At 40.2% G+C, this 27,111-nt stretch overlaps 1 protein-coding gene across 5 annotated transcripts in view; it reads left to right on the top strand.

Annotated features, from left to right (window-relative positions):
- Positions 1-27,111, top strand: part of nphp4 (nephronophthisis 4) — a 342,957-nt gene that overhangs the window by 102,724 nt on the left and 213,122 nt on the right. For all 5 annotated transcript variants that reach the window (XR_007265309.1, XM_048615154.1, XM_048615157.1 and 2 more), the window contains 3 exons: positions 1,004-1,140; positions 8,028-8,179; positions 12,294-12,420. Coding sequence is in view for 4 of the 5 variants with exons in the window: in XM_048615154.1 (XP_048471111.1) it covers positions 1,004-1,140; positions 8,028-8,179; positions 12,294-12,420 (416 nt within the window). In the remaining variant the exon portion in view is untranslated. The remainder of the gene's footprint in view (positions 1-1,003; positions 1,141-8,027; positions 8,180-12,293; positions 12,421-27,111) is intronic.

Genomic DNA, 27,111 nt, shown 5'->3' with positions numbered 1-27,111 from the left:
GTGAACATTTAGCTAGAAGACATTAGACCTGTGAGAAGGACGGAGCTTACCTTCTCTCTGCAGTGGAAATAAAAGGTCAAGCCTCCAGAAAGCCAGTTTATTTCTCCCCATCATTTGCTGTAGCTTTTAACCAGTAAGTCAAAGACTTTGTAAATGTGACCCAGCCTCTGTGTCTCCTGCAAGCTATTAGAGTCATTAAGTCATACAGCATAGAGACAGACATTGGAGAAGGAAGATTGTGCAACAGCAAGACCTGATAAACCAAAAGGATCATCTCATTGAACCCTGTGGACAGGGACCATTGAACTGTCTTTCGTGTCTTTCGCTCCATCCATTGCCTTCATTTTAATGTCTCTCTGTGTCTGTCCATATGTATGTCAGAGGAGTTTTATAAGGGGTTAGACTGTTAATGAGGAGATTTATTTGTTGACAATTTGTAATTGTTTAACTGTAGCTAGATTCAATTGATGTGTAACTAATAGGCATTCTTGTTGACTCCAGGAACCCGATCTGTGCTTTCTGTCAATCTGGGTCTAAATACACAGTAAATTGGGGAATTTTGTGTACTTTTATAATATCTTTAACTTTTGTGACAACTCTGGGAATAGTACGCTTCAATTTCCAGTACGTTACTCCCAGTGGATGTAATAGTTTCCCTAACACTCTTTGTTGTCGACATTGCAGATGTTCGATTACTGGATGAATTTCACATAGATTGATAAAAATGAATATTATGTACTTATTCAAAGTAAGAAATTAGAAGTGTAGAATAATATTTCTGAATTGGTGAAATATGTGTTCAGCACAAAATGGCTCCTTTGATTAAGTGGAAACATTCTGTTGTAGGAATCAAAAGTGTGAATCCATTGAACGATTGCACCTAATCATGTGTTTACATTATTTACTTCACTCGTTACATCTCTGTAAGTATATTGGTTAAATGAGTAAGTGTGGCATGTCTTTAGATTGATTTATAACAAAACAGTTTATATTTTGATTCAAGGCAATGTTTTGAAGAAACCCAGTTTAATGAAGACTGTAACTTGCAACTTGGACAAGCTGTCCCTTCAACTTTACCCAACACTGGAGAAATTTGAAGAGGAGCTGGTGGAATTGCTTAATGCAGACCGACTGCTTAAGGTAGGGCAGAGCTATGGTTAATCTTTTGAGCTTTTCAAAATCACTTTTGAAAATCACTTTTGCTTTGTATTACTTCATTAGCACTTTGATCTTTCATTTTATGACTTTATTGTTGCTCTCAATGACACAGCCTTCTACAGCTAAGTGAGGTGAAAGTTATAAGTGCCATCTCAGTTTTCATTATGCATATGATTTTGTTAACTTACAGCAACAGCCTGCAATTGTGGAGTGAGCTACTTCTTTGCTGGATGCAAACCACATTGGCCACATGTTGGTTTGTATGTTATTGAGTTCTGCTGCGATTGTGCACTTACTGTAATTGACATTATTGTTCTTTGCAATATCTTCTAAGAAGTAATATTGATTATTGCCTTGGGTGATTTACTGATGGTATCCATAAATGGGATCTAAATTGAGATGGATGGAAAATTGTTCAGGGTGCTTCAATGAATGTCTATCAACTTCAGTTGCATTTTCTGGCATAATGAGGTCACAGTGTTGATTAAGGGACTAAAGATGTTGCATACTTTGAGGCAACTTTGAGTTTTCATCATTTAACCACTTTTCAGTGCCTACCTCACTTATCACACAACTGCTCTGTCTAGCTGTCTCTCCACGTAGAAACCAAATGCCTCCTCGGATGTGCGCTTCTGAACTCCAGCAACGTTTGACAATGTCATGAAGGTGTAAGTTGTTTTTCTTAGGATTATATTAGCGCCAAACATTTGAAACAAAGATTTAAGAATGAAGACTAAGCATCCTTTATGACAACCAACTTCCTTTTGGGCCTCATTTTGGGATCAGCCGTTGAACTAACTGATATAACAAGGTGTAGAGCTGGATGAACACAGCAGGCCAAGCAGCATCAGCGGAGCAGGAAAGCTGACGTTTCGGGCCTAGACCCTTCTTCCTGCTCCTCTGATGCTGCTTGGCCTGCTGTGTTCATCCAGCTCTACGCCTTGTTATCTCAGATTCTCCAGCATCTGCAGTTCCTACTATCTCTTGAATTAACTGATGTTCTGTTTGTGTTCTGCTCAAATGTCATTGACCTGAAAGTTAACTCTGTTTCTGTCCCCATGGGTGCTGCTGAGTGTTTCGAGCATTTTGTATTTTAATTTTGAATTTCCAAATCTGAAGTATTTTGCTTTTGTCACTCTGTTTAATTCATGGTCAGGACTTTGCGAGGATTGCTTACCTTAAGGCTATTTTGCTGTTCTATCCAAAGGGATTTCAGTTTTTTCCCTTTCACCTTGTATACTTCCATTGTTTCCAATTTCCTTTCCTGTTTTGTTGAATTATCTCTCAAACCTTGTTTTCATAGTCATATCTCCCTCCTTAGCAATTTATCTCTGACTCTGATTTATTCCACATAGATATCAATTAAATTTTCACCCTTTGTGGTTATGATTCCTGACATAATATCCCTTAGATATCTAGCATTCCATAAAGCACTGTTCTCACCTCATCATGAGATTCACTCTCAACTGTTATCACAACCCTGATGGGAAGAGTATGCTGGAAATCAAGTCTCATTTTCCACGAGTCGTCCTAAATGTGAAAATGACCAGTTTAATCACCAGGATGGTTAGGTTGCCTGAATTTAGTCCCAATCTAAGGTTTCATCAAGAAAACAAAAGCTCATGTATCAGAGCAAACTTCTCCTTTAGCAAGTGGTAAAATGCAAAACTAATTGCTAACATGCAAACTTTAATTACACCCTCTTTAAATCCAACAATACACATCTTAATTCACAAATATAACAGACCACACAGGCAGTTTTGCAGAACTGTTGTGAATAGAAGATAAATTCAGAAAGTAAAAAATCTTGTGGGTCAAGAGTCCAAACCGCAAGGGTGGAAAGAAGTGACATTCTCACAATTCTCTAGTTTTTTGGTGATGATACTGTATTCTTGTTGACTGTAACCAATAAGTGAACACCACGTAATTCCATTTTTGATTTGATTTATATAAAAGAAAAACAACTATTTCATTCTCTGCAGCACATTTTTCTGTTTATATTTCAGATAAAATATGTGTATTCCTTGCATCATACACTGGCACATGAATCTTTTGACCTTTCTGAAGTACTAACTTTATCTCACACTGCCCTGGTTCGCCATTTTATTTCACCCATGATCCCATCCAAAACTTTAACATTAAATACTTTTTTCCTTTAGGTGTGAAGAATCTGTGTCCTGGTGACGGGTTACTGCAGAAAACATCAAATCATGACTTACTATGAGTGGTCCTTTGAGTTCTCCATTTCATTAACAACATATTCCATCTATCCCACTTGTTTTGAACTGAATAATTCATCCAGTGCTGCATACATTTTTAATAAATAAAACACCTCGATAAATCTCTAGAGTCTTAAGCAAATGCTGCACCAAAATGCAAACTTGGGAGAAGGAAATGTTTGTGTCTGTCTGTGGAATGATAAAAGCTACTAATGCATCTTTACACAGACTGTCATGATTTGAAATGTACAACATTGTATTCATCTCATGAACAAATCAAGTATTCATAAAAAAATGTTTTATGAAACTATAGGCACAGCATCTTCAAACTGAAAGAAAGGCAGGGATGCAGCAAAACATATTGCCTGTGAAATAAATTGGAGTCTGCAGTACGACTGGCTGGTAAACTTTCATAAGTAATACAAATATTTACATTTTGAACGAAAAAAGATAATGCTTTTGACCACTTCAATCACCGCTGCATCTCTTTTAAGTATCATTGGAGTCAATCTAACAATGATAATGTGAGCTTTGCTTTACGTCCTGGACAGAAGAAAGAAAAGGGGGAAGAAAAACTGTCATGAGACAGTTGTCTTCAAGTTGAAGACCTTGGAGATAAATGCTTTGAATGATGAGTATTGGCTGACATGTTTGTGGTGTTAATAATTCTGAAGGGTTCCTCCATGGAACTCTATAGATCCCCTCAGCAGGAGTCAGAGACTTTAATGGTATCGTGAGGGGAATCCCCTTGAAGGGCATCAGTTTTGCAGAAAACTGGTGCCAGTGCATGAGCTGTGTTCAACAATTGAGTGATTTTGTTTAAAATATGTTCCATTTAACCCTGTCCATGTTATATTAAATGGCTGGTGGTCAATAGCATCCTTCCCCCTTACGCCTCTGGCAGCTTCTCACCTTCCACGGGGTTCCTTTCCTCCATCTATCAACTGGAGACAAAGTGAAGATATAAGGTGGTGGACTGGCACCCATTCAAAAGAGTTGCTTTATCCTGGATGGTTTTTCATTCATTGTTGGAGCTGCATTCATCTAGGCAAATGGAGTGTATTTCAATGCTCTAGAACTTGTGCCATGTAGATGGTGGATAGACTTTGGTAGATCAAGAAATGAGTCATTTGCTGCAGAATTCCCAACCTCTGCCCTTACAGTCACATTATGGGTGATGCAGTTCATTTTCTACCAGCAGTGATCCTTGGGATTTTGGTGGTTGGGCATTTAATGATGGTAATTGCTTTGGATATCTTTTCAGAGATGGTCATTGTCTGGCATTGCATGACGCGAGTGCTATATGCCATTATCAGTCAAACCTTGTAAATACAAAGGCAAAATAATTAAATATTTCAGCCATACTTTTTTCATTACCTGTGCATTATTTAGTTCTTGCTTTCCTATTTTTGTATCCCCTTGTAAATAAAAATCACCAAATTAGTACAGAAGTTGAAGTGTTAAACATGTTACAGAATTACTGTTACAAATACAGTAAAACAAGAACCTGGTACGGAGTTTGAATCTTTGCCAAAAGCAAAGTTGGAAACAATTTTGACAGAAAGCATGGGAAGCTATGAACAGCCTTAAAACAGATATGACAGTGCTATACAGATGCATACAGAAACATCTTATGTTATTCAGATAAATATCACTTTTGCAGTTCTGTTTTTCAAAGTGACATAGAAGTTACTTAAAACTAACTTATAACTAAAGAGAAAGAGAGCAGCAATCTTAGATAAAATAAATTTCCTCTAAAAGTCTTAAACTAGACAAAAAAATACCAATAATGCTGGAATTATAAGCACAGTTGTTGGATACCCTCTTTATTTTTAGGTACACTTGAAAATTGTGTTACAGTACTTTCTAAATAAATATTGTCCTGCAGTATTTAACTGTTAGTCCTAATCTTTAGAAAGCTATGTTTAAGCCATCCCTTTGTCATGACCCTGATGAGAAGAATGTGCTCGTAATTATACCTCACTCTTCCTTGAATCGTTCCAAATTTGTAAATGACCAGTTTAATCAGTAGGATGGTTCATTTGCCTGACTATTGATCACAATCTAAGATAAAAGGAATTTGTCAGGTTTCGTTGATAACCAAGAACAGAAAACATATTTATTGCAAAGAACTTGTGCTTTAAAAATTGGAAAAAAGATTAATTACTAAAACGCAAACTTAAGCTATATCCCTTTTAAATGGACAAGATAGACAATTCTGCAGAAATATCGTGGATGGAAAACATAGGCAAAAGGAACAGATTCTGTGGATCAAGAGTCCAGACCAGTTCAGTGGAAAAAGGTGACTTTCTCACAATACTCTTAGCTTTTGATGATTGAATAGCATTGTTGTTGATCACAGTGAATCTCAGTTTGGTAGCTGGTCAGTTGAACCTGGGTCATTTATTTGAGTTAAACATTCTTCTCTCCTTTCCATTCACAGACAGACAGACAGAGAAAGAGAGGGAGGTACCTGCCTTAACTTGCAGACTTTCAGGAGGACAGTGTACAGCTTTCCTTTCTCTCTTCTGTGATACTGCAACTGAACTCCAACAGATGTTGCTAGCCAGTGTTTTTAACCCAAAGACACCTGGTGCTAGTCTCTCTCTCAGAAATATCAGATCCAGCTTTTCCAAAAGTTACATAACCTTGAGCAACTAATAACTGAACACGTCATAGTTCCACTGATGAACTTTGAGTTGTGAAAATCAACTGGTTCTATCTCTGCAATCTAGATGTGCTCATGCTTCCATTTTCCCAGATTATATTCCAAATATAACGTTGTCTTTATACCTTAAACATCTCGCTGCACACAAACATTAATGCTCCAGTTCTCCTGTTTTGTTTCATATTTCACGTAGATTTCTGTACAGGCAATTTATTTTTTTAAAAGGTGATTACCCCCATCACTTTTTATATTAAGCCATTTTGTACTTACCTTCTACAACTGGATCTGTGACTGTTTGTTTCCCTCGTCATTGACCTTGGCTTTAACTCTCATTCTCTCTCTCTCACTTCATGTTGTTATTATATTTCACCAGATTGCTCCCTTGCCACATCCTTTCTTGTTTAAAGTCCTATCTACAGCTCTGTTTCTCCTTCCTACTCTTGCTCTGGTCCCATTCTGGTTCATCTGGGGCTTTTTGCAATGGTCCAGCTGTGTCTTGTCCCAGTACTGCTGCTAAACTGCTATGGAATTGTACCTCTCTTTCCCATACTAGTCTTTCAGCCATGTATACATCTTCCTGCTCTGTCTGTTTCAGTGTTAATTAACAGCTGTCTTGGGCAATAATCTGAGATTACCATGCATGAGGTTCTGCTTTTTAACTGAATTCTTCCTTCAATCCAATTGCAGTAAAAGTATATTGACTATTTATTTTGTTGTTTGTTTTTGCTGTGCGCAGATTGGCAGCTCTGTCTGTCTGTTATAGCGATTAGCTTCAAAAGTGAGAAGTGCTTATTTCAGATTTCCAATGTTTATTTTTCAACTCAAGATTTTGTAATGTTAGCTGTATTTGAAGTATGATGGTTTTAGTAACTAAAATGTCTGTAACGTAGACTGTAAAAGTATCCAACTGGTCAACTGTTTAATTGGGGCAGCTGTAGAATCTATTTAAACTCACTCTGCTGCATGAAACCAATTTTACAAATACGTTTGAATGGAATATCTCTTTGGAGATAGTCAGAAATCACACAACACCAGGTTATAGTCCAACAGGTTTATTTGAAATCTCAAGCTTTTGGAGTGCTGCTCCTTTGTCATCTCCGAAAGCTTGTGATTTCAAATAAACCCGTTGGACTATAACCTGGTGTCGTGTGATTTCTGACTTTGTCCATCCTAGTCCAACACTGACCCCTGCACATTTTTGGAGATAAGCAAAGCATATGCAAAACACACACATTTTTTAGTGTGATCATTTACTGCGCTTTCCCACTTCTTATTTGTTCCCTTGCATCCTTTGAAAGGCACTATTCATGTTGAGTCTTGATTCATCTTGAGACTTTCCCAGATTTCTTTGCACTGTCCTCGCTACTGATAAACGTTAAACAAAATTAGCATAGTCATTTTTATTTAATCTTCCTGTCTGTTGGTAAAACTATTTTCATGGCCAATGCTGGTAACTAAAAGTTGTTAAGCAAACAATTAAAAATGTATTTTATTATTTGTAGCCTTTGTTTATTGGTTGACCAACCAAGAGCAGGCCAGTATTCCAATTTAATATTTGGGGTGTATTAGGATAGCCTGGTTAACTTTCATTGCACATGGGCTTAGAATAGGTCATTGGAGTCTAACTTTCAGAATTTTCTCATCTGGAAAAGTAAGCAGTGCTTTATCTTTGTGAAACATTTAACTTTTTTTTTCTCACGGTCTCTCCAAGGATGCTATCTGATCTGCTGAGTGTTTTCCAGTCTCTTGTGTTTATTCCAGAGTTGCTGCATCTGTGATGATACACTTTCATTTTTTAAGGTTTTTGCAAAGTTTGTAGCTCGGGTTGTGGGTGAGGTTGTTGACTTGCTCTCCGAGCTGGTTTGTTTTGGAAAACAAGCCAGTTCAGCGAGCAAGTCAACAACCTCACTTTCATTTTAGTAATCCACCATGTTCGTGTTTGGCTATGAAGTACAGATGTCTGTTTTGTCTTTGTTTTATAGAATAATCAAGTTTCTGATGGAAGCATGGTTGTCATTCAAGAGCGAAGGCTGCATGTTTGTGTTCACAATGGCTGGTGCTACATTCAGAAGCCGCAGGTAGTAGTTTTAATACCTGGGACGGTGCAAGGAAAATCCAGGATCCTCTCCAAAAGGTAAAGTTTATTGTCAATGAGGTGAAATATATTACAAATGCAAAAGATATGGGCTGTTTTACTCTGGTTCTGTTCAAAGATGTTAATCATTGTTAAGGCACAAAGATGGCATACTATCTAACTTATATTTTGCTTTCATGAAACAACTCCAACTCCACATAAGTTTTTTAAATCAAGACCACTTTTGATCTTCTCATTCTGCTGTCACATGTATTGTGATGTGCATCTTGGTACCTACAGAAAATCAATTAGAGACAGCTCAGTATGGCAGTCTTCAAGAAGGATATCTGGAATCTGCAAGTGAATTACTCCAGAGATAGAAGAGTATCATAAATGGAGTTATATGGGCTGTTCCCCAGTGATTACATATTGAGTTACTTTAGTTTTTGCTTCTGGGAGCTCAGAAAAAGATTAAAAATATTTTCAATTGCTGCTATAAGGTTGATGGGGGATATTACACAAGTGACAGTGAGTTATGGTAGTTCTCATCATTATGTGAAAGGTCCATAACTCATAAGTAAATGAAATTGTGAATACACTGTGATGGTTGTTGGTAAGAATTAATAAACTGCTGGTGCTTTGTGTAATGGTGTGATAATCACACTTTTCTGCAGTACAAGTTCAAACATGATCTTAAAGGAGGTCTTATTCCAAATCGTTACACACATTCAATTCCATGCTGATTTGATTCATTCATTCTTAGATTTTGTGACAATGCCACACATTTTCTTGGTCCTTCAAAATTTTGCAGCGTTTACTGCATTTATGGACATTGATCTGGGTGTGAGACTAATGTCTTTGTGCTTTGCTTAAATGCATCAGCAGGGCATAGAAATTGTTGGCAAGATCAGCCTTTATAGTCCATCTCTAACCTTCTTTTGTGAAAGTGGTGTTGAGCTGCCTTCTTGATCTTCTGCAGTTCATGTGGTGAAGATTTTCTTTAAATTTTTTTTTCCTCACAGGATGAGGGTATCAGTGGCTAGGCAGCATTTATTGCCCATCCCTAATTGCCCACAGGGCAGTTAAGAGTCAACCACATTGCCGTGGGTCTGGAGTCACATGTAGGCCAGACCAGGTAAGGATGACAGTTTCCTTCACTAAAGGACATTAGCGAACTGGATGGGTTTTTACCAACAATCGACAATGAATTCACAATAATCATTTGATTCTTAATTCCAGATATTTATTGAATTCAAATTCCACCATCTGCTGCGGCAGGATTTGTTAACCTGGGTCCCCAGAATGTTGTCTGGTCTCTGGATTAACAGTCCAGTGATAATGCCACTAGGCCATCACCTCCCCCTCTGCTACATCCGTGTGATGTTATTTCTCATTTTGGTGCGATGATTTTTAAAAATCCAGATAAATGTTTAAAACCGTACAAAGCCTATAGTTCTCTTCTTTAAGATGTCCAAGTTTGTGAAAGTTAAAAATACCAGTCAGCGGAGCACTAAGCTATGCTAGAAGATCCTAGATACGATTTGTGACCTGGGGGAAGTGGAATCTTAATCTCGAGTGCTGGTGGTCATTCAAAATTGATCCTTGAACTAACTTTCTTACAATAAATGTGAATGGGTTGCGGGAGAGGTAGGTTTTCATGCAGGAATGGGGGTGGTGGTGTAGAATTTACAGCCACCTCTTGAAGGAGGATATTTGACGACAAGCACTCACTATAGAGTACTGCACATAAGGTTACTCAATAAGATAAGAACCAATGTACTGGAGGTAGCATATTAGCATGGATAGTGGATTGGCTAACAAATAGGAGACAGAAAGTTTGGATAAAGGGGGTATTTTCATGATGGCAACCTATATCAGTGGAGTGCCACAGGGATCAGTGCTGGGCTGCAATTATTTACAGCATGTATTAATGACTTTGATGTAGAAAGTGAATGGAAGACCCAAAAAATAGGTGGGAAGTGGTGAGGATGACTGAAAGAGTCTGTAGAGGAATATTGACAGGTTAAGTGAGTGAGCTAAAACTTGGCAGATGGAGTATACTGTGGGGAAAATATGAAGTAATGCTCTTTGGCAGGAAGATTAGAAGAGCTGAATGTTATTTTAATGAAGAAAGCTGCAGAACAGAGGGATTTGGGGGTCCTCATGCGTAAATCATAAAATGTTAGTGTCCAAGTTCAGCAGATATTTGGAAACCAGATGGACAATTGTCCTTTATTTCAAAGGGAATGGAGTATAAAAATAGGGAAGACTGGCTAAACCTATACAAGATACCAGTCAGATTACAGCTGGAGCACAGTGAACAGTTTTGGTTCCTATATCAAAGGAAGATACACCGACATTAGAGACAGTCCAGAGAAGGTTCACTCAGTTGATTCTGGTATTAAGGGATTTTCTTTTGAAGAGAGGTTGCATAGATTGATTTTGTACTCATTGGAGTTGAGAAGAATAAAAAGAGACCTCCATGTAATGTATAAGTTTCTTAGGGGCCTTGACAGGATAGATGTAGAGAGGTTGTATCCCCTTGGGAGATTCTAGGACCAGAAGCCATAATCTCAGTTAGCATCACCATTTAAGACAAGGATAAGGAGAAATTATTCTTTCAGGAGGTGGGAGACCTGTTGAAGCTGGTTTATTAAGAATATTCAAGACCAGGATGGGCAGATTTTTAATCCGTATGGGTGTCAAGGATAATGGGGAAAAGGCAGGCAAGTGATATTGAGGATTATCAGATCCACCACGACTTGATGGGCCAAATGGCCTACTTCTACTGCTATGCTTTAGGTCTTATGTTCAAGAACAATTTGTTGCTAAATGATAACTCCATACAGATTGCATTTAATTGATGGGACTTGGAGCCAATTAAGATAAGGCATTGAATGGCAGACTAAGCAACTAAAAGAATGTCAGGAAGCCTACCACTGACTGATATAATTCAACTTGAACAAAAGAGATACATCTTTAGAAAGTCTGTGATGGACAACTTAATTCAGTGGAACGCACACTGTGTGGTGTTGGGCTGTTTTGCATAGTTCTGTGTCATGCACTGTTCCCTGTGTTCCACTAATGTAGAGCAATTTGTTTTATTTCTGCAATTTACTTGCGCAGCTGTGCAGAATTTTAAGGAAAACCTAGACCGTCTGTCTGTTATAAAATGCTGATTTGAGTTTTTAATTGTACTTCTGCATTCGCAATTCATTCACCCTGTATCTGCCACATATCAAGATAAGAATGGGTAGTATACTTTGGAATCGGATTCTGATCTGCCTGTGGAATGCAACAACACAAAATCCTTTTTTGAAAGTTGTCTGGCTGGATTGGATTCTACCTCATGTAAACCCTAACTGTAGTGTGGGCTCAAGCTACATTTAAAAGATGCTTATGTGGACCTGCTGAGCACTTCCTAAATTCGCTGCGAAGCATATTTTAAAAAAGTTTTAAGAAAGCAGAACATTAGACGCTTACCTTGCAGTGAGCAAATCATATATAAAATGCAGTGGCCAGCTAGATTCCTCCATTGCTAGTTGCAAATTGCACACTACACCTCTGACCCAAATCCCGTATTTATTTTGATGGTCCAAAAGTAATGAACTTGAAACCTCTAACTGAGAAGCATCGTAGAAGCAAATGGTTTCTGTCCTTTTCCAACGTCGTATGGTCAAGATTAATTATGTTTGGCTCTTTAGTCATAGTTGGAGACTAAGAGTATTGGAAATGTGTTCACCCTTGTGCAGACAGTGAGGAATTATTGCAGAAAAATTCATTAAAATGCCATGAATTCGATATTGAGTACAACTGTGATTCAATAGTAAATGGACCCAGGATTTTAAATGCATTTTTGTAATCTTGTCTCTTCTTATAAGCATGTAAAAGAAAATGACTTGGAGTTCTATGTCTAATCAGAAAAGGAACATTTACTTGAGCATACATTTTGGAGAAGGGGGTCAAAGGACAGAGTGTTAATTGGTTATTAGAAGACTCCTTGTTTGTAGTACAGCACACTTTCTGTGCAAACACTGAAATGATGGGTGTTAGCCAAACAGAACAGGGTTAACTTGTTGCCTTTAAATCAGTCTGGACTGCAAGCCACTTACGGCTGTGAATAATGGAAAAGTTTTATAACAAAAAGTGGCTTGTGTTTCTTTTCTAACCACAGTTCGCAAAAAACGTCCCTGATCCTTAGGAGTCGTATCCAGCTCACAGAAATGGTAAAACTGCCAATGTTTGCTATAGTTTTCCACCTGGAATATGTGTTCTCCAACTCCACAGGAGCAGATAGGAAGGTGAGTCTATGATTTGGTTTGCCTGCAATGTCCTCATGATGGGTTTCTGGCAGTGTTTTCTACAAACTATGACACAACTGATATTTGACAATATTTATCTGGGATTTAACCTATCACAGTTAAATAGGAAATGCTGGGACCATACATTTGTGAATATCCTCACCACCCCCCTGTCAGTTTGGAAGTGTGTTTGGCTGCCATACAAGGGTTAATCCTGAAATAATCACTGACCTTAATTGAATGTTGATCAATCCACTGTGGATTTTTTTTTTATATCTAATTTTTGGAAATTGTATTTTCATTTCATTCTCAGTTGCATTATATGTTTGGCGCATGTTTGATGACATCCTGTTAAAATGTATTTTTCAAGTCCAGTTAAAAGAATACAGATAGGACATATTGTGATTGTGAATATTTGATACAACTATTAATTTTGGTTCTTGTATTTTGAAAGTCATCTGTCCAGTATCAGTTAGCTCCTGCCAGAGATAATCCAGCTATATTCTAAATCTCACCTTGTTGAAAACACAAGCAAACACTATCTTAGTCAGAGATAGTAGGAACTGCAGATGCTGGAGAATCCGAGACAACAAGGTGCCGAGCTGGATGAACACAGCAGGAAGGGTCTAGGCCCGAAACGTCAGCCTTCCTGCTCCTGTGATGCTGCTTGGCCTGCTGTGTTCATCCAGCTCTGCACTATCTTAGTCATATGTTACAAATTGATTGTGTAGATCCATATAATTCTGGTGTAAAATGGGTCTGTTTCCTGCATTTAAATGACTTACAAGGACACCATTAAATCCAAATATTGCATTCCTGATTTTATCATGCAATGGTGGCTGTGATACAACTTATAATGTTGAACCAAACTTTCTATTTCCTTCAGAGATAGCAGGAACTGCAGGTGCCTGAGTCAGTGATAACACAGTATGGAGCTGGAGGAACACAGCAGGCCAGGCAGCATCAGAGGAGCAGGAAAGTTGATGTTTTGGGTTGGGACCCTTCTTCAGAAATGGGGAGGGCGAAGAGAGCTCAGAAATAAATAGAGGGTGGAGGGGTGGGGCTAGGGAAGTTAGGTGGGATGGTGATAGGTGAGTGCAGGTAGGCAGTGGTGGGGATTGGTCAGTGAGGTGGGAGAGAAGATGGACAGGTTGTGTCAGGTCAAGGAGGCAGGAATAAGAGGGAGGGTTAGTCATGGGATGAGGCCGAGCGTGGGGAGATTTTGAAACTGGTAAAATCCACGTTTAGACCATTGGGATGTAGGCTCCCGAGGCGGAATATGAAGTGCTGCTCCTCCAGTTTGTGAATGGCGTCATTGTGACACTGGAGGAGGCCCAGGATGGACATGTCACCCAGGGAGTGGGAGTGGAAGTGAGAAGGGGAGTTAAAATGGTTCACAACTGGAAGTTGTTGTGGTTTGGTGCACACAGAGTGCAGATGCTCCTCAAAATGATCTCCGAGTCTACACTTGGTCTCACCGCTGTACAGGAGGCCATGTCGGGAGCTGGCGATGCTGGTCGCGAACCATTTTAACTCTCCCTCCCACTCCCTGGGTGACATTTCCATCCTGGGCCTCCTCCAGTGTCACAATGACAGCACCTGCAAAACTGGAGGTTCAGCACCCCATATTCTGCCTTGGGACCCAATAGCCCGATGGCTTAAACATGGAATTCACCAGTTTTAAAATCTCCCCACCCCTGGCCTCATCCCATGTCCAACCCTCCCTCTCATCTCCTCCTCCTTCACCTGACACAACCTGTCCATCTTCTCTCCCACCTATCTGCTACTCCCACCTCACTGACCAATCCCTACCACTCCACTATCACTGTCCCACCTACCTTCCCCAGCCCCACCCCTCATCTCTCTATTTATTTCTGAGCTCCCTTCCCTCTCCCCATTTCTGAAGAAGGGTCCCAATCCAAAACGTCAACTTTCCTTCTCCTCTAATGCTGCCTGGCCTGCTGTGTTCCTCCAGCACCACACTGTGTTATTTCTATTTCCTTCGATGTTTGAAATCTTCTTGGTTGTTCTGTTTTGTTTTCCTGGTCTGATGGGAGTTGCACTTTTTTTAGGAATGGAGTTATACCAGCAATGGTGACCATGGATTCGAAGGTAACAGTAGAGATCGGAGTCAGGTCTAGATCTATTTCCTGAATTCAGTAAACAAAGAGCCTTTGGACGAGAGATTTTTTTATTTGCAGCCCAGTTGAAAGTTATAATTTAAATGTGTCCACTGAATTAGAATTTGATATTGCGCAAAATCTGTCAGTATTATAAAAGAATAGATTTTATTGAGCCTCTCTGCTCCTATGATGCTGCTTGGCCTGCTGTGTTCATCCAGCCCTGCACCTTGTTGTCTCGGAAGCCTCTCTGCTCCTATGATGCTGCTTGGCCTGCTGTGTTCATCCAGCCCTGCACCTTGTTGTCTCGGATTCTCCAGCATCTGCAGTTCCTACTATCTCAGATTTTATTGCTAGTCTTTTTCAAAGTGGGAAATTAAATCCCAGGACTGTTATCATCTAACGTGTCTGAAGGGATGCTTGAGACCTAGTAGAATGAGATATTAAGTGATGGATATGTTAATTGAGAGTGAACTTGATGTGAATTAGTTATGTAAATACGGGAGCTAGTAACCAGTAGGGCCAAACGTGTATGGAATGTGGGGAACTGAAATAAAACTGTCATCAAAAGTGTGGACTTGGACTTTGTTTGAAAACTCATATCTTTTAGTGTATCACAGAGTGAAGCGTTGTACATGCATCCAAAGATACATGTTCTGAGTTCTCTTGCAGTTGGGTATAGTATTTGTGAATTGGAAGGCAGGACAATAGAATTTGTTTGTAAAATGATAGGGGGCAAGAGTGTGTGGTCTCTTTAAAAGATGATGTGCTTTTCTAGGTTTGGAGATTGAAAAAATCTGCAGGCAGCAGCAGATGCATGGATAGTTCTTGAAATAGAAACATTGTTTCAGAACGGCTATACTGTTAGGAGGCAAAGCAGCATTTTTACCAAGACAAAGGTTTTTGAATTTAGCCGATTAATTTAAACAAGGCCCTAGATACCGAAACCCAATTAAATTTATATCAGATGATTTTGACAACCCAGGACTAATCCTATTCTAAGAAATTGATAGGTCATTCAGGGTAAAAAAGCAAAGCTTATTTGAAAGTGAGTGTGTGAGAGAATGAACTACCATCTGAAGAGAAACTCACTGGCTCTCACAAATCTCAACTCTCAGAGTAAGCACCATCTAACTAAATGTGCTACAGCACTGTTAGCTAGTCTTCCTGACACACGAGTTCGATGGAAAAAGGCGGTCTGAATGGAAAACAACACAGAAGGCAAAGAACATTCCGGAAGACTTATCCTAGCTGTAATTTTGATAGACTAAGTTTTAATTTTTTTCTTTCTAATTACTTTCGTTCATATACATGAGACTTTTATATTTATTGGAACTGCATACCATTAGAATTTTGTTTTATTCAGGAATAGTTGGTAATTAAGGGGGGAATTGTTTGGTTTGTTAGTAGATCTGTAATTTGTTTACTGTTACAGTTAGATAAATAAATTGTTACTCGCTGCTTATAAAGTGAGTATCAGGGATTTCTTTCATTTAACCACTCCTTTACAACAGATTGGGGGGTGAGAAGCAGGTTATATCACTTTTCACACTTTCTTTAACGGATTACAAGGCAAGGTGAGCTTCTGAACACAAAACATAGAACAGTACAGGCCCTTCGGCTCACAATGTTGTGCCGACCTATTATCCTACTAAGATCAGACTACCCTGCATACCCTACATTTTACTATCATCCATGTGCCTATTCAAGAGTCGCTTAAATGTCTCTAAAGTATCTGACTCCATTATCACTGCCGGCAGCGTATTCCACAGGCCCACCACGCTCTGTGTGAAGAACCTACCTCTGACATCTCCCCTATACCTTCCTCCAATCACTTTAAAATTATGCCCCCTCGTAATAGTCATTTCTGCCCTGGGAAAAAGTCTCTGGGTATCCACTCTATCTATGCCTCTCATTATCTTGTGCACCTCTGTCAAGTCATTTCTCAGCCTTCTTCGCTCCAATGAAAAAAGCCTGAGCTCCCTCAACCTATCCTCATAAGACCTGCCCTCCAGTCCAGGCAACATCCTGGTAAATCTCCTCTGCACCCTCTCTAAAGCTTCCACATCCTTCCTATAATGAGGTGACCAGAACTGAACACAATATTCCAAGTGTGGTCTAACCAGAGTTTTATAGAGCTGCAGCATAACCTTAAACTCAATTCCTCTTAAACTCAATTCCCCTGCCAATGAAAGCCACCACACCACACGCCTTCTTAACAACCCTATCAACTTGGGTAGCAACTTTGAGGGACCTATGGACATGGACCCCAAGATCCCTCTGTTCCTCCGCACTGCCAAGAATCCTGCCATTAACCCTGTATTCTGCATTCAAATTCGACCTTCCAAAATGAATCACTTCACACTTTTCTGGGTTGAATTCAATCTGCCACTTCTTTGCCCAGCTCTGCATCCTGTCAATGTCCCGTTCCAACCTACAACAGCCCTCCCCACTATCTACAACTCCACCAACCTTCATATCATCGGCAAACTTACTAACCCACCCTTCCACTTCCTCATCCAAGTCATTTATAAAGATCATGAAGAGCAGAGATCCCAGAACAGATTCCTGTGGAACACCACTGGTCACCGAGCTCCAGGCTGATTACTTTCCATCTACTACCACCCTCTGTCTTCTATCGGACAGCCAGTTTTGTATCCAGACAGCCAAATTTCCCTGAATCCCATGCTTCCTTACTTTCTGAATGAGCCTACCATGGGGAACCTTATCAAATGCCTTGCTAAAATCCATACACACCACATCCACAGCTCTGCCTTCATCGATGTGTTTTGTCACATCCTTAAAGAATTCAATCAGGCTTTTGAGGCATGACCTGCCCCTCACAAAGCCATGCTGACTATTTCTAATCAAACTGTGCTTTTCCAAATAATCATAAATACTATCTCTCAGAATCCTCTCCGATAATTTGCCACCACAGAAGTAAGATTGACTGGTCTCTAATTCCCAGGATTATCCCTATTCCCTTTCTTGAACAAGAATATGACATTTTCCACCCTCTAGTCATCTGGTACTACTCCAGTGGATAGTGAGGATACACAGATCATTGCCAAAGGGGCAGCAATCTCTTCCCTTGCATCCCGCAGCAACCTTGGATATATTCCGTCTGGCCCAGAGGACTTATCTATCCTCTGGGTATTTCGGTTTTAATTATCAGAGAAGTGTTGACCATCCCTCTGTAACACCTCAGTTTGACCTGAAGCAAGGCAGTTAGGAGTATAACTCCAGCCAGCTGAATTTACAATCACTGCAAGAAGATCCAGGTTGGTGGCTACAGTATAGAACTTTCCTTGCCTTTTTGATATTCCTAAACTAGATATTATTCCACCAAAGGAACAGACGCTCTCAGTATCTGCCTGTGCCATTTTTGAGGGTGGGCATTGGTTGTTGACTGGCGCCACTCCATTTAATAGTTAATATTGTGCCTTCATCCTTCGCAGTCAAAGATAATCATGAGGTGAACTGGAATTCATTGAGTTTAGCTTTAGATGCCATGTGTTTGAAGATGTCTAATCATTCTGATTTGAGCACAAAGAGATTTGTTGTTTGTTAGACACACTGCTATTGTTGGTATAAGTGAGCTTTGGAGTTGTGAAGCTCATGTATCCATTACCTAATGTGACCCTGCTGTATTGAATGGATACCTCATAGGGGACAGTCGCATATAGAGTTAATGCTATAAATGTTATTTAAAGCCTCAGAATGAGTTTTATTCACCATTGATGACTCTAGGAGGCTTGTGCGATTTGTTAAGATACTTTACTGAAGGAAGTTGTTTCAGAGATAGTGGGAACTGCAGATGCTGGAGAATCTGAGATAACAAGGTGTAGAGCTGGATGAACACAGCAGGCCAAGCAGCATCAGAGGAGCAGGAAGGCTGACTTTTTGGACCTGGACCCTTCTTCAGAAAATCTTACTTCAGTCAATCTTACTTCTGTGGTGGCAAATTATCGGAGAGGATTCTGAGAGATAGTATTTATGATTATTTGGAAAAGCACAGTTTGATTAGAAATAGTCAGCATGGCTTTGTGAGGGGCAGGTCATGCCTCACCAGCCTGATTGAATTCTTTAAGGATGTGACAAAACACATCGATGAAGGCAGAGCTGTGGATGTGGTGTGTATGGATTTTAGCAAGGAATTTGATATATTTTCTGAAGAAGGGTCTAGGCCCGAAACGTCAGCCTTCCTGCTCCTCTGATGCTGCTTAGCCTGCTGTGTTCATCCAGCTCTACACCTTGTTATCTCTTTACTGAAGGAAAGTGACTTTCTACTCCTGAAGTTTCATCTCAGTGACATTAGGTGGCACTATTGCATGGTTCATTAAATGATGAGTGTGACGAGTGAGAAGTCTTGGTACGTTCAGCAAAACAGCTAAATGTTTGCAAGTGTTTGAACTAATTTATGACCTGCTAAGTAATTCATGAAGGGCCTTAAACTCTAATGTACAAAATAGACCTATTTATGCTTGCCGTAATTCAGTTTGCCTGGATAATTCTGCTTTACACGTTTTGCAGGGTTTGTGCTATTTTAGTGCACAAAATGTAATCAAGCAAAGTATCATGTTTAGAGTCTTTATAGAACATTTCTGATTAATTAATTAGAATGTTATAGCATTTCATCATTGCTACAGGTCACTGGGCCGTTTCCAATTACTTCTTTAGGCACATACAATCACAACTCAGTAATGTAAAGCTAAAATGTATTGACTATAAAAATTCCTGATACTCTTAATTTGATGTCAGATGTAGCAAATCCAATGAACCTTTTACAAACACAGTTGTTACTTTACTGCAGCTCGCATTGCTTAATGCATGCATTGAGAAATGAGATGTTATTGCTATGTAGCTAGATTTCCTGTTAAACAATATGGAATAAAGGCCACTGAATCCCCATTCACCTCTTACACTTCTGAATAACAGAAGAAAATATTGAGTGAGTAAAGGTCACCAGGTTCATGAAAGTCAATTTATTTTCACAGACTATGTACATTTTGTCCTCAACCAAAGCCAGTTAATCTTCAAGAGATGACCAGTGACAGACATACTGCAAAAGCAGGAATGTTTCTCCCCAACTCTCTTTATGAAATACTTGATAATGTGCATAAACCATATAAAACTTCAACCAATTGTCTTTGTAGATGACAGATAACCTTTTCCACAAGTGCAGGAACTTCTGTATTTCATGGTGATCTATGTCTATCTTAATAACTTATCAGTTCATTCTGAAATATGAAATTATCTGCCTTTTTAAAAATGAATTCTCATTTACTTTATTGTAGAATCAGCCTTATATCTCCATGGTTTTTGAGGGGAACAAGATTGTTTTGATCTTTAATGTTGAAACTTGTTTCAGTTAACATCTCTTGTTTTGGTGTTAAAGACCATATTTAGCATCTGCTTATGTTTACAATATTCACAAATCTCAGCATTTGAAACATGTTATATACCTCCTCTTTGCTCCAATCAAAGTAATTCAGTTTCCTCTTCATAATTTAAGTGACAAGCTCCGAATGATCATGGTTATTGTGCTCAGAACACTTCGTCAGGTATCACGAAGAGGTGGCAATAGTCAGGTGGTATTATCATTAGACTATTAATTGAGAAACTCATGTAATGTTCTGGGGACCCAAGCTCCAATCCTGCCATGGCAGATGGTGGGATTTGAATTCCAAAAAAAATTTGGAATTAAGAATCTTCCAAGTCACAAACCATCTTGACTTGGGAAAATATCACCGCTCCTTTAGTGTTGATCGGTTGAAGATAATGAAATTATTGTCAGTTGTTTGAAAAAAAAACCCATCTGGCTTACGAATGTCCTCCAAGGAAGGAAATCTGCCATCCTCACCTGGTCTGGTCAACATGTGACTCCACTTGTTAAGAAACCTCATCAAAGAAATGAAACCAAATGGAACACATGGCATCGACCGAGGCATTGGAAAAGACAGCAGCAGAAACAGTTCTGTCGATCCTGCAAAGTCCTCCTTAGTAATATCTGGGGGCCTGTGCCAAAATTGGTAGAGCTGACTCTCGGACTAGGCAAGCAACAGCATGACACATTCACAATCATACCGTACAGACAATGACCCAGAGGTAGTGGCACAGTGGTATACCTTCGGGAGGGAGTCGCCCTGGGAATCCTCAACATTGACCACGAACCCCATGAAATCTCATGGTTCAGATTAAACATGGACAAGGAAACCTGCATACCGCCCTCCCTTGGCTGTTGAATCCGTACTCTTCCATGTTGGACAATACTGAGGGTGGCAAGGGCACAAAATGTGCTTTGGGTGGTGGATTTAAATGTATACCACCAAGAGTGGCTCGGCAGCAGTAGTACTGACCGAGTTGGTCGGGCCCTAAAGGACATAGCTGCTAGACTGGATGTGCAGCAGGTGGTGGGGGATCCAACAAGAAGAAAAAACATATTTTACCTCATCCTTAACAATCTGTCAGCTGCAAATACATCTGTCCATGACAGTATCAGTAAGACTGATCACTTCACAACTCTTGTGGAGACCCTGTCTTAGGCCCAATTATCTTCAGCTGCTTCATCAAGTACCTTCCCTCAATCATAAGGTCAGAAGTGGGGATGTTCCCTGATGATTGCGCAATGTTCAGCACCATTCGCGACTCCTCTGATACCGAAGCAGTCCATGTTCAAATGCAATGAAACCTGAATATCCAGGCTTGGGCTGATGTGGCAAGTAACATTTGCTGCCATATAAATGGCAGGCAATGACCATTACCGATAAGAGACAATCTAATCACCACCTCTTGACATTCAATGGTGGTACCATCACCAAATCCCCAATTATCAACATCCTTGGGGTTACCATTGACCAGAAACTCAACTGGACTCATCACATAAACATGGTGGCTACAAGGGCGGGTCAGAGGCGAGGAATACTGCAACAAGTAACTCACCTCCTGATTCTCCAAAGCTTGTCTAGCATCTATAAGGCACAAATCAGAAGTACGATTTAATACTCCCCACATGTCTGGATGGATGCTGTTCCAACAACACTAGGGAACCTGGACACCATCTAGGACAAAGCAGCCCGCTTCATTGGCACTACATCCACAAGCATCCACACACTCCGCCACTGATGCTCAGTAGCAGCAGTGTGTACTATCTACACGATGCACTGCAGAAATTCACCCAAGATTCTTAGACAGCACCTTCCAGACACATGACCACTTCCATCTAGAAGGATAAGGGCAGTGGATACATGGGAACACCACCACCTGTAAATTCCCTTCCAAGCCACTCAACATCCTGATTGGAAATATATCACTCTTCCTTCACTGTTGCTAGGTTAAAATCATGGACTTCCCACCGTAACGGCATTGTGGATCAACCTATAGCATATGGACTGCACCAGTTTAAGAAAGCAGCTGACCACCACCTTCTCAAGGGCAACTATGGATGAGCAGTAAAAGCTGGCCAAGCTCGCAACACCCAATCCCAAGAGTGAATAATAAAAAGAAAAGATCCTCAGCCAGTTGGGTACCAGGACTGCACATAATGTTCCAAATGTGTGTTCTCCAATGAGCTCTCATAGGGACTCAAAATATTGATGTTGCTTCTTCTCCTTCTTCTTCATTGAATCCCTACAGTGTGGAAACAGGCCCTTTGGCCCAACAAGTCCACACCGAACCTCAGAACATTCCACCCAGACCCATCCCCCTATAACCCACCTAATCTACACCTCCCTGAACACTACGGGCAATTTAGCATGGCCAATCCACCTAACCTGCACATCTTTGGACTCTTGGGGGAAACTGGGGCACCTGGAGGAAACCCACACAGACACAGGGAGAATGTGCAAACTCCACACAGACAGTTGCCCGAGGATAGAATTGAACCTGGGTCTCTGGCGCTGTGAGGCAGCAGTGCTAACCACCGAGCCACCGTGCTGTCAACTTGCCACCTGAGCACAGAACTGGTGTTGCTGTTTGTCATTTATAAAAAGCAGCTGATTTTTGTTTCCATTCATTTCAATCAAAAGGAACATTGAACAGTTTAACTCAGTTTACCAGTCTGCAAGCTAAGACTTTACATCTTCAGACATTTCAATGTTGGACCTCACAGGCCTGCTGCTCAGCACTTGACATTTCACCCCTATTCTCTCCTCTCCGAATCTGAGAGTGTGCCCCAGCTATGCTGATACTGGCGTTGGTGCCCATCCATTGCACAAAAGTAGTTTGACTGCACAGTTGACAGAAGATAATTCTGGAATGCCATTATTACGCCTGCAATGGTGGGTTAAAGGGTTGGGGGGAATATGAACTTTCTGATCAACATAGTGAACGTGCTTCGTTCTAAACGGTGTGGCACGTAACATTGAGTTTCAAGTCATAGCAGTTTACAGAGTGGAAACAGGCCCTTTGGCCCATAGCGTCCATGCTGGTCGCCAGCACCTATCTAATCCATTTCCATTTCTGAGCACTTAACCTGTAGCCTGATATGCTTTGTTCTTAAATGTTGATATGGTTCCTGCCTCTACCACTGTTTCAGGCGATGAGTTCCAGTCACCCATCACTTTCTGGGTGAAAACAAGTTTTTCCTTAAATTCTCTCTTAACCTCCTACCCTTTACTTTAAATCTGTGTCTCCTGGTTATTGACCCCCTTGTACTAAGGGAACAAACTTCTTCCTATCCGTTCAATCTATGACCCTCATAATTTTGTAGAGCTCAATCAGATCCCTGCCTAAGCTTCTCTGCTCTAACTGAAACAACCCAACCTGTCTAGCCTCTCTTCATAGCTGAAATACTCCAGCCCAGGCACGTCATGAGAAATCTCCACTGTATCATCTCCAGTACAATGACATTCTTCCCATAGTGTGGGGACCGGAACAATACACAGTAGTAACTAAGCTATTATAGAGCTCCATCATAGTCTCCCTGCTCTTGTATTCAATACCTCAACAAATAAAGGCAATTATTCCACATGCATTTTTAACCAGCCTGTTCACCCTGAGTGATCCATGGACACCAAGGCCCCTTTGATCCTCTGTACTTCCCCTGCTTTGTTCGTCCTCCCAAATGCATCAGCTCAGACTTTTCAGGATTAAACTCCACCTGCCTCAGTTCAACCCATCTACTAGCCAATCTATATCACCCTGGCGACTAAGGCTTTCCTCTTTGCTATTGAAACTCTTCTAAGTTTTGTGTCACCTGTGAACTTAGTGATTAAACCTCTTAGATTCATATCTAGATCGTTAATGTACACTCACAAAGTGAAGGTCCCACCACCTAACCTTGCAGTACACCGCTGGAAAGAGGCTCCGGTCACACTAACAACTGCTGAGCATCACACTTTGCCTCCAGTCACAAAACCAATTTTGAATCCAATTTACTAACTTGATCTGGATCCCATCAGTTTTTACAACCTTCATTCCTTTCTTTAGATTGCTACTCCTCAATGAAAGCTCAAATAAAAACAGAAAATGCTGGAAATACTCAGCCCCTGAGCAAGGACTGGAGGTAACATGGATACAAAGTTAGTTAGGGATAGAAAGCAGAGTTGTGATGAATGGTTAGCTGCTTCTCAAACAAGAAGAAGGAAATTTACCTAATGTTTAATATTAGGACTATTACTATCCTTGATACTTCAACTGGTGGGTACAGTGCACTATTTTGAAACTTACAGGTGACAACAAAACTTGCAAATGTAATAAAATGCAAGGAAGATTGTGATGGACTTTAAGACAACAAAGAATGGGCAGGCAGGTGGCAGATGAAATTCAATGTTGAAAAGTACTAGATTTAACACTGTAGTGCAATCAGTGAGGAGAGAATACATTCCAAATGATATAATTTTAAAAAGGAAAGTTCTTGCACACAAGTCTTTGCATGTGTTTGGACATGTTGACGATACAGTTAATAAAGTATAATGAATCCTTGGCTTTATAAATATAGATTCAAAAATCAAAAGCCAGGAAATTATGTTTAACCAATATACAACAATATTTCAGCCCAAGCTAGAATATTATGTCTAATTCTGGACACCACGTTTTAGGAAAGCTGTGAAGGCTTCAAACAAGAAGCAGAGAGAATTACTCGTGTCGTGCAGGCATTAGGATTATAGTCACATGGGTCAACTGCAGAAACTGAGGTTGTTCTCCTTTGAGCAGAAACAGTTAACAGAAAATTTGATAGAGATGTTTAGAATCATGTGCTTTAGATACAGTGTCCAATGACTGGAAGGCAGATAACCAGAGTACAGATTTCAGGCAAAAGGTGAAAGAAACCGAGAAGATGCCATAAGAAAACCTTTCTTGCACAGCGAATAGTTCATATTTAGGATACACTGCCTGGTGGAAACAGATGCAACTCCTCAATCCTTTAGCAGCACCTTACAAATCTGTGGCCTTCACTGCCTCGAAGGACAAGAGCCACGAATGCTTGGGAATATCATCACCTACAAGTTTCTTCCAAGTCGCAAACCATCTCGACTTGGGAAAATATCACCGCTCCTTTAGTGTTGATCAGTCAACATCCTCAAACTCCCTTCCTAGTGGCAATGTGGGTCAACCTACATCAAATGGAATGCAGCGGTAAAAAAAAGTGATTTGCACCCTGTTCTCAAGGGCAACTAGAGATAGGCAATACATTTTTTAATATTCACTAATGGGGCGTGGGCATTGTTGGCTGGCCGGTATTTATTACCTGTTGCTAGCTGCCCTTGATCTGAGTGGCTTGCTAGGCCAGTTCAGAGGGCAATTGAAAATCAACCACATTGCTGTTGGTCTGGAGTCACGTGGGCCAGACCAGATGAAGATGGCAGATTTCCTTCCCTGAAGGACATGAGTGAGCCACATGGGTTTTTTCCAACAATCTGCGGTGGTTTCATGATCTTCAGCAGATTCTTAATTCCAGATTTTTAAAAGAAAATTGAATTCAAATTTCCCCATCTGCCGTGGTAGGGTTCAAACTCGCATCTGCAGAACATTACCTCTGTCTCTGGATTAGTAGCCTAGTGATAATACCATCACCTCCCCTATGTTGACCCAGCCAGCGATGCTCACATCGTGTGAATGAGAAAAAATGCTTTCAGAGGAGAATCGAATAAATACTTGAGAAAAAGATTGCATGGAATTAGAGAATTGAGCAGGAGATTTGGGCTAACTGGGATTGCTTAGCAAAAGCGTTGATGCAGACTTGATGGGTTAAATAGCCTCTTTCTGTGCCGCACTTTCTGTGACTTGACAGTGATAATGTTTCTTTGTGATGGTTTGACACTGTGCATCTTATCATTCTCTCTCTTTTTGTAATGTATTTGAATTGAAGTATAATTGAATAAAATTGCCTGTGTGATTGGTGATCTCACTGTTCAAAACTGCTCTCGATAATCTTCATAATCACAATCTATCTTGAATGCAGAAGATCTTTCTCCCAGCATACGATTTGATTTTCATGGAGTGTTTCATTTATGTTGTTTCCCAGCGAAGTAAAATGAATATTTTAATAGGAAAACTATGCAAACAGACTTACTTTCTGTGGGAAATTTTTAATAATGTTTTATCAGGCTTACCTTTATACATCAGGAATGCTAACACAGTTGCATAATTGTCGTTCTGCAATTGCCTGCCAATTTGAGGTATCGTTTCCTGTGAAAGATGAGAAAATGTGATGGAGTGGGGGTAACACTTAAACCATGAGCAGAAACAGCAGCTTAAATATGTTGCAGTGGTACAAACAGTGTAATTTTGTGCTTTTTAATGTGCCTGTAAAATGATTTCTAGCTGCTGTGCATAAGATTGGAGTTACTGCTTGTATTTAAAGGAATCCATCGGTCTTGTTTTAAGTGTTCCAGGGAATAGCAGTTAATTTTAGCTTTAAATGACATAACTGCACATAATATCATGATGGGAGCTGGTCTGGATGAATTGCTGAGTCTTTTATGGAATGGAGTTAACATCAGCAGATACAGCCATTAACACTGGGTACTTGAGTGACTCTGTTAACTTAACTTTATGTTCATGTACCTTAGATACAATGCTTTAGTTCAGTTACTCTTCCCTTGAGGCTTTCCTAATTATGTATTTAGCATTAACTGTTCCAAAAAATTGCTCCAAAGAAACCTAGACAAGAAAAGTCATGTTAAAGAATCACAGATAATTGCAGTGTGAAACGAGGCCATTTGGCCTTTCATGTCTGCACCAGCTCTCCAAATGACCCATCCTCCCGCTGGTCTTTACTGCGGTCCTCATTTCCAATTATTGGGCCATGGATTTCCATTGGATCGGTCCATGTTTGTGAGAGAAGTGCTGTAATGGTTTGCGCATTGCCTTCTGTAGGATGGCTGACCAGGAGACCGACCCCCCCCACCCTTGGCCCCCCCTACTGTTTGGCCACAGTACTAATGAACCTTCCACATGCCCAACAGTTTTGGCATGGATCCCAAACCCAGAGCTTTTAGCCTAGACTTAGGGAGGTTACACTTATGTTGCAAGATCTCCTCACCCTCCTCTAGTGTAGCAAGACTTAAAATAGTTTCACTGCTTGAACTAATATTACATTTAAAATGTACTGTTATAGAGGTCATAT

This window comes from Rhincodon typus, chromosome 31 (genome assembly GCF_021869965.1).
Source record: "Rhincodon typus isolate 14 chromosome 31, sRhiTyp1.1, whole genome shotgun sequence".
Lineage (NCBI taxonomy): Eukaryota > Metazoa > Chordata > Chondrichthyes > Orectolobiformes > Rhincodontidae > Rhincodon > Rhincodon typus.
This window is presented reverse-complemented; position numbering and strand designations above follow the sequence as displayed.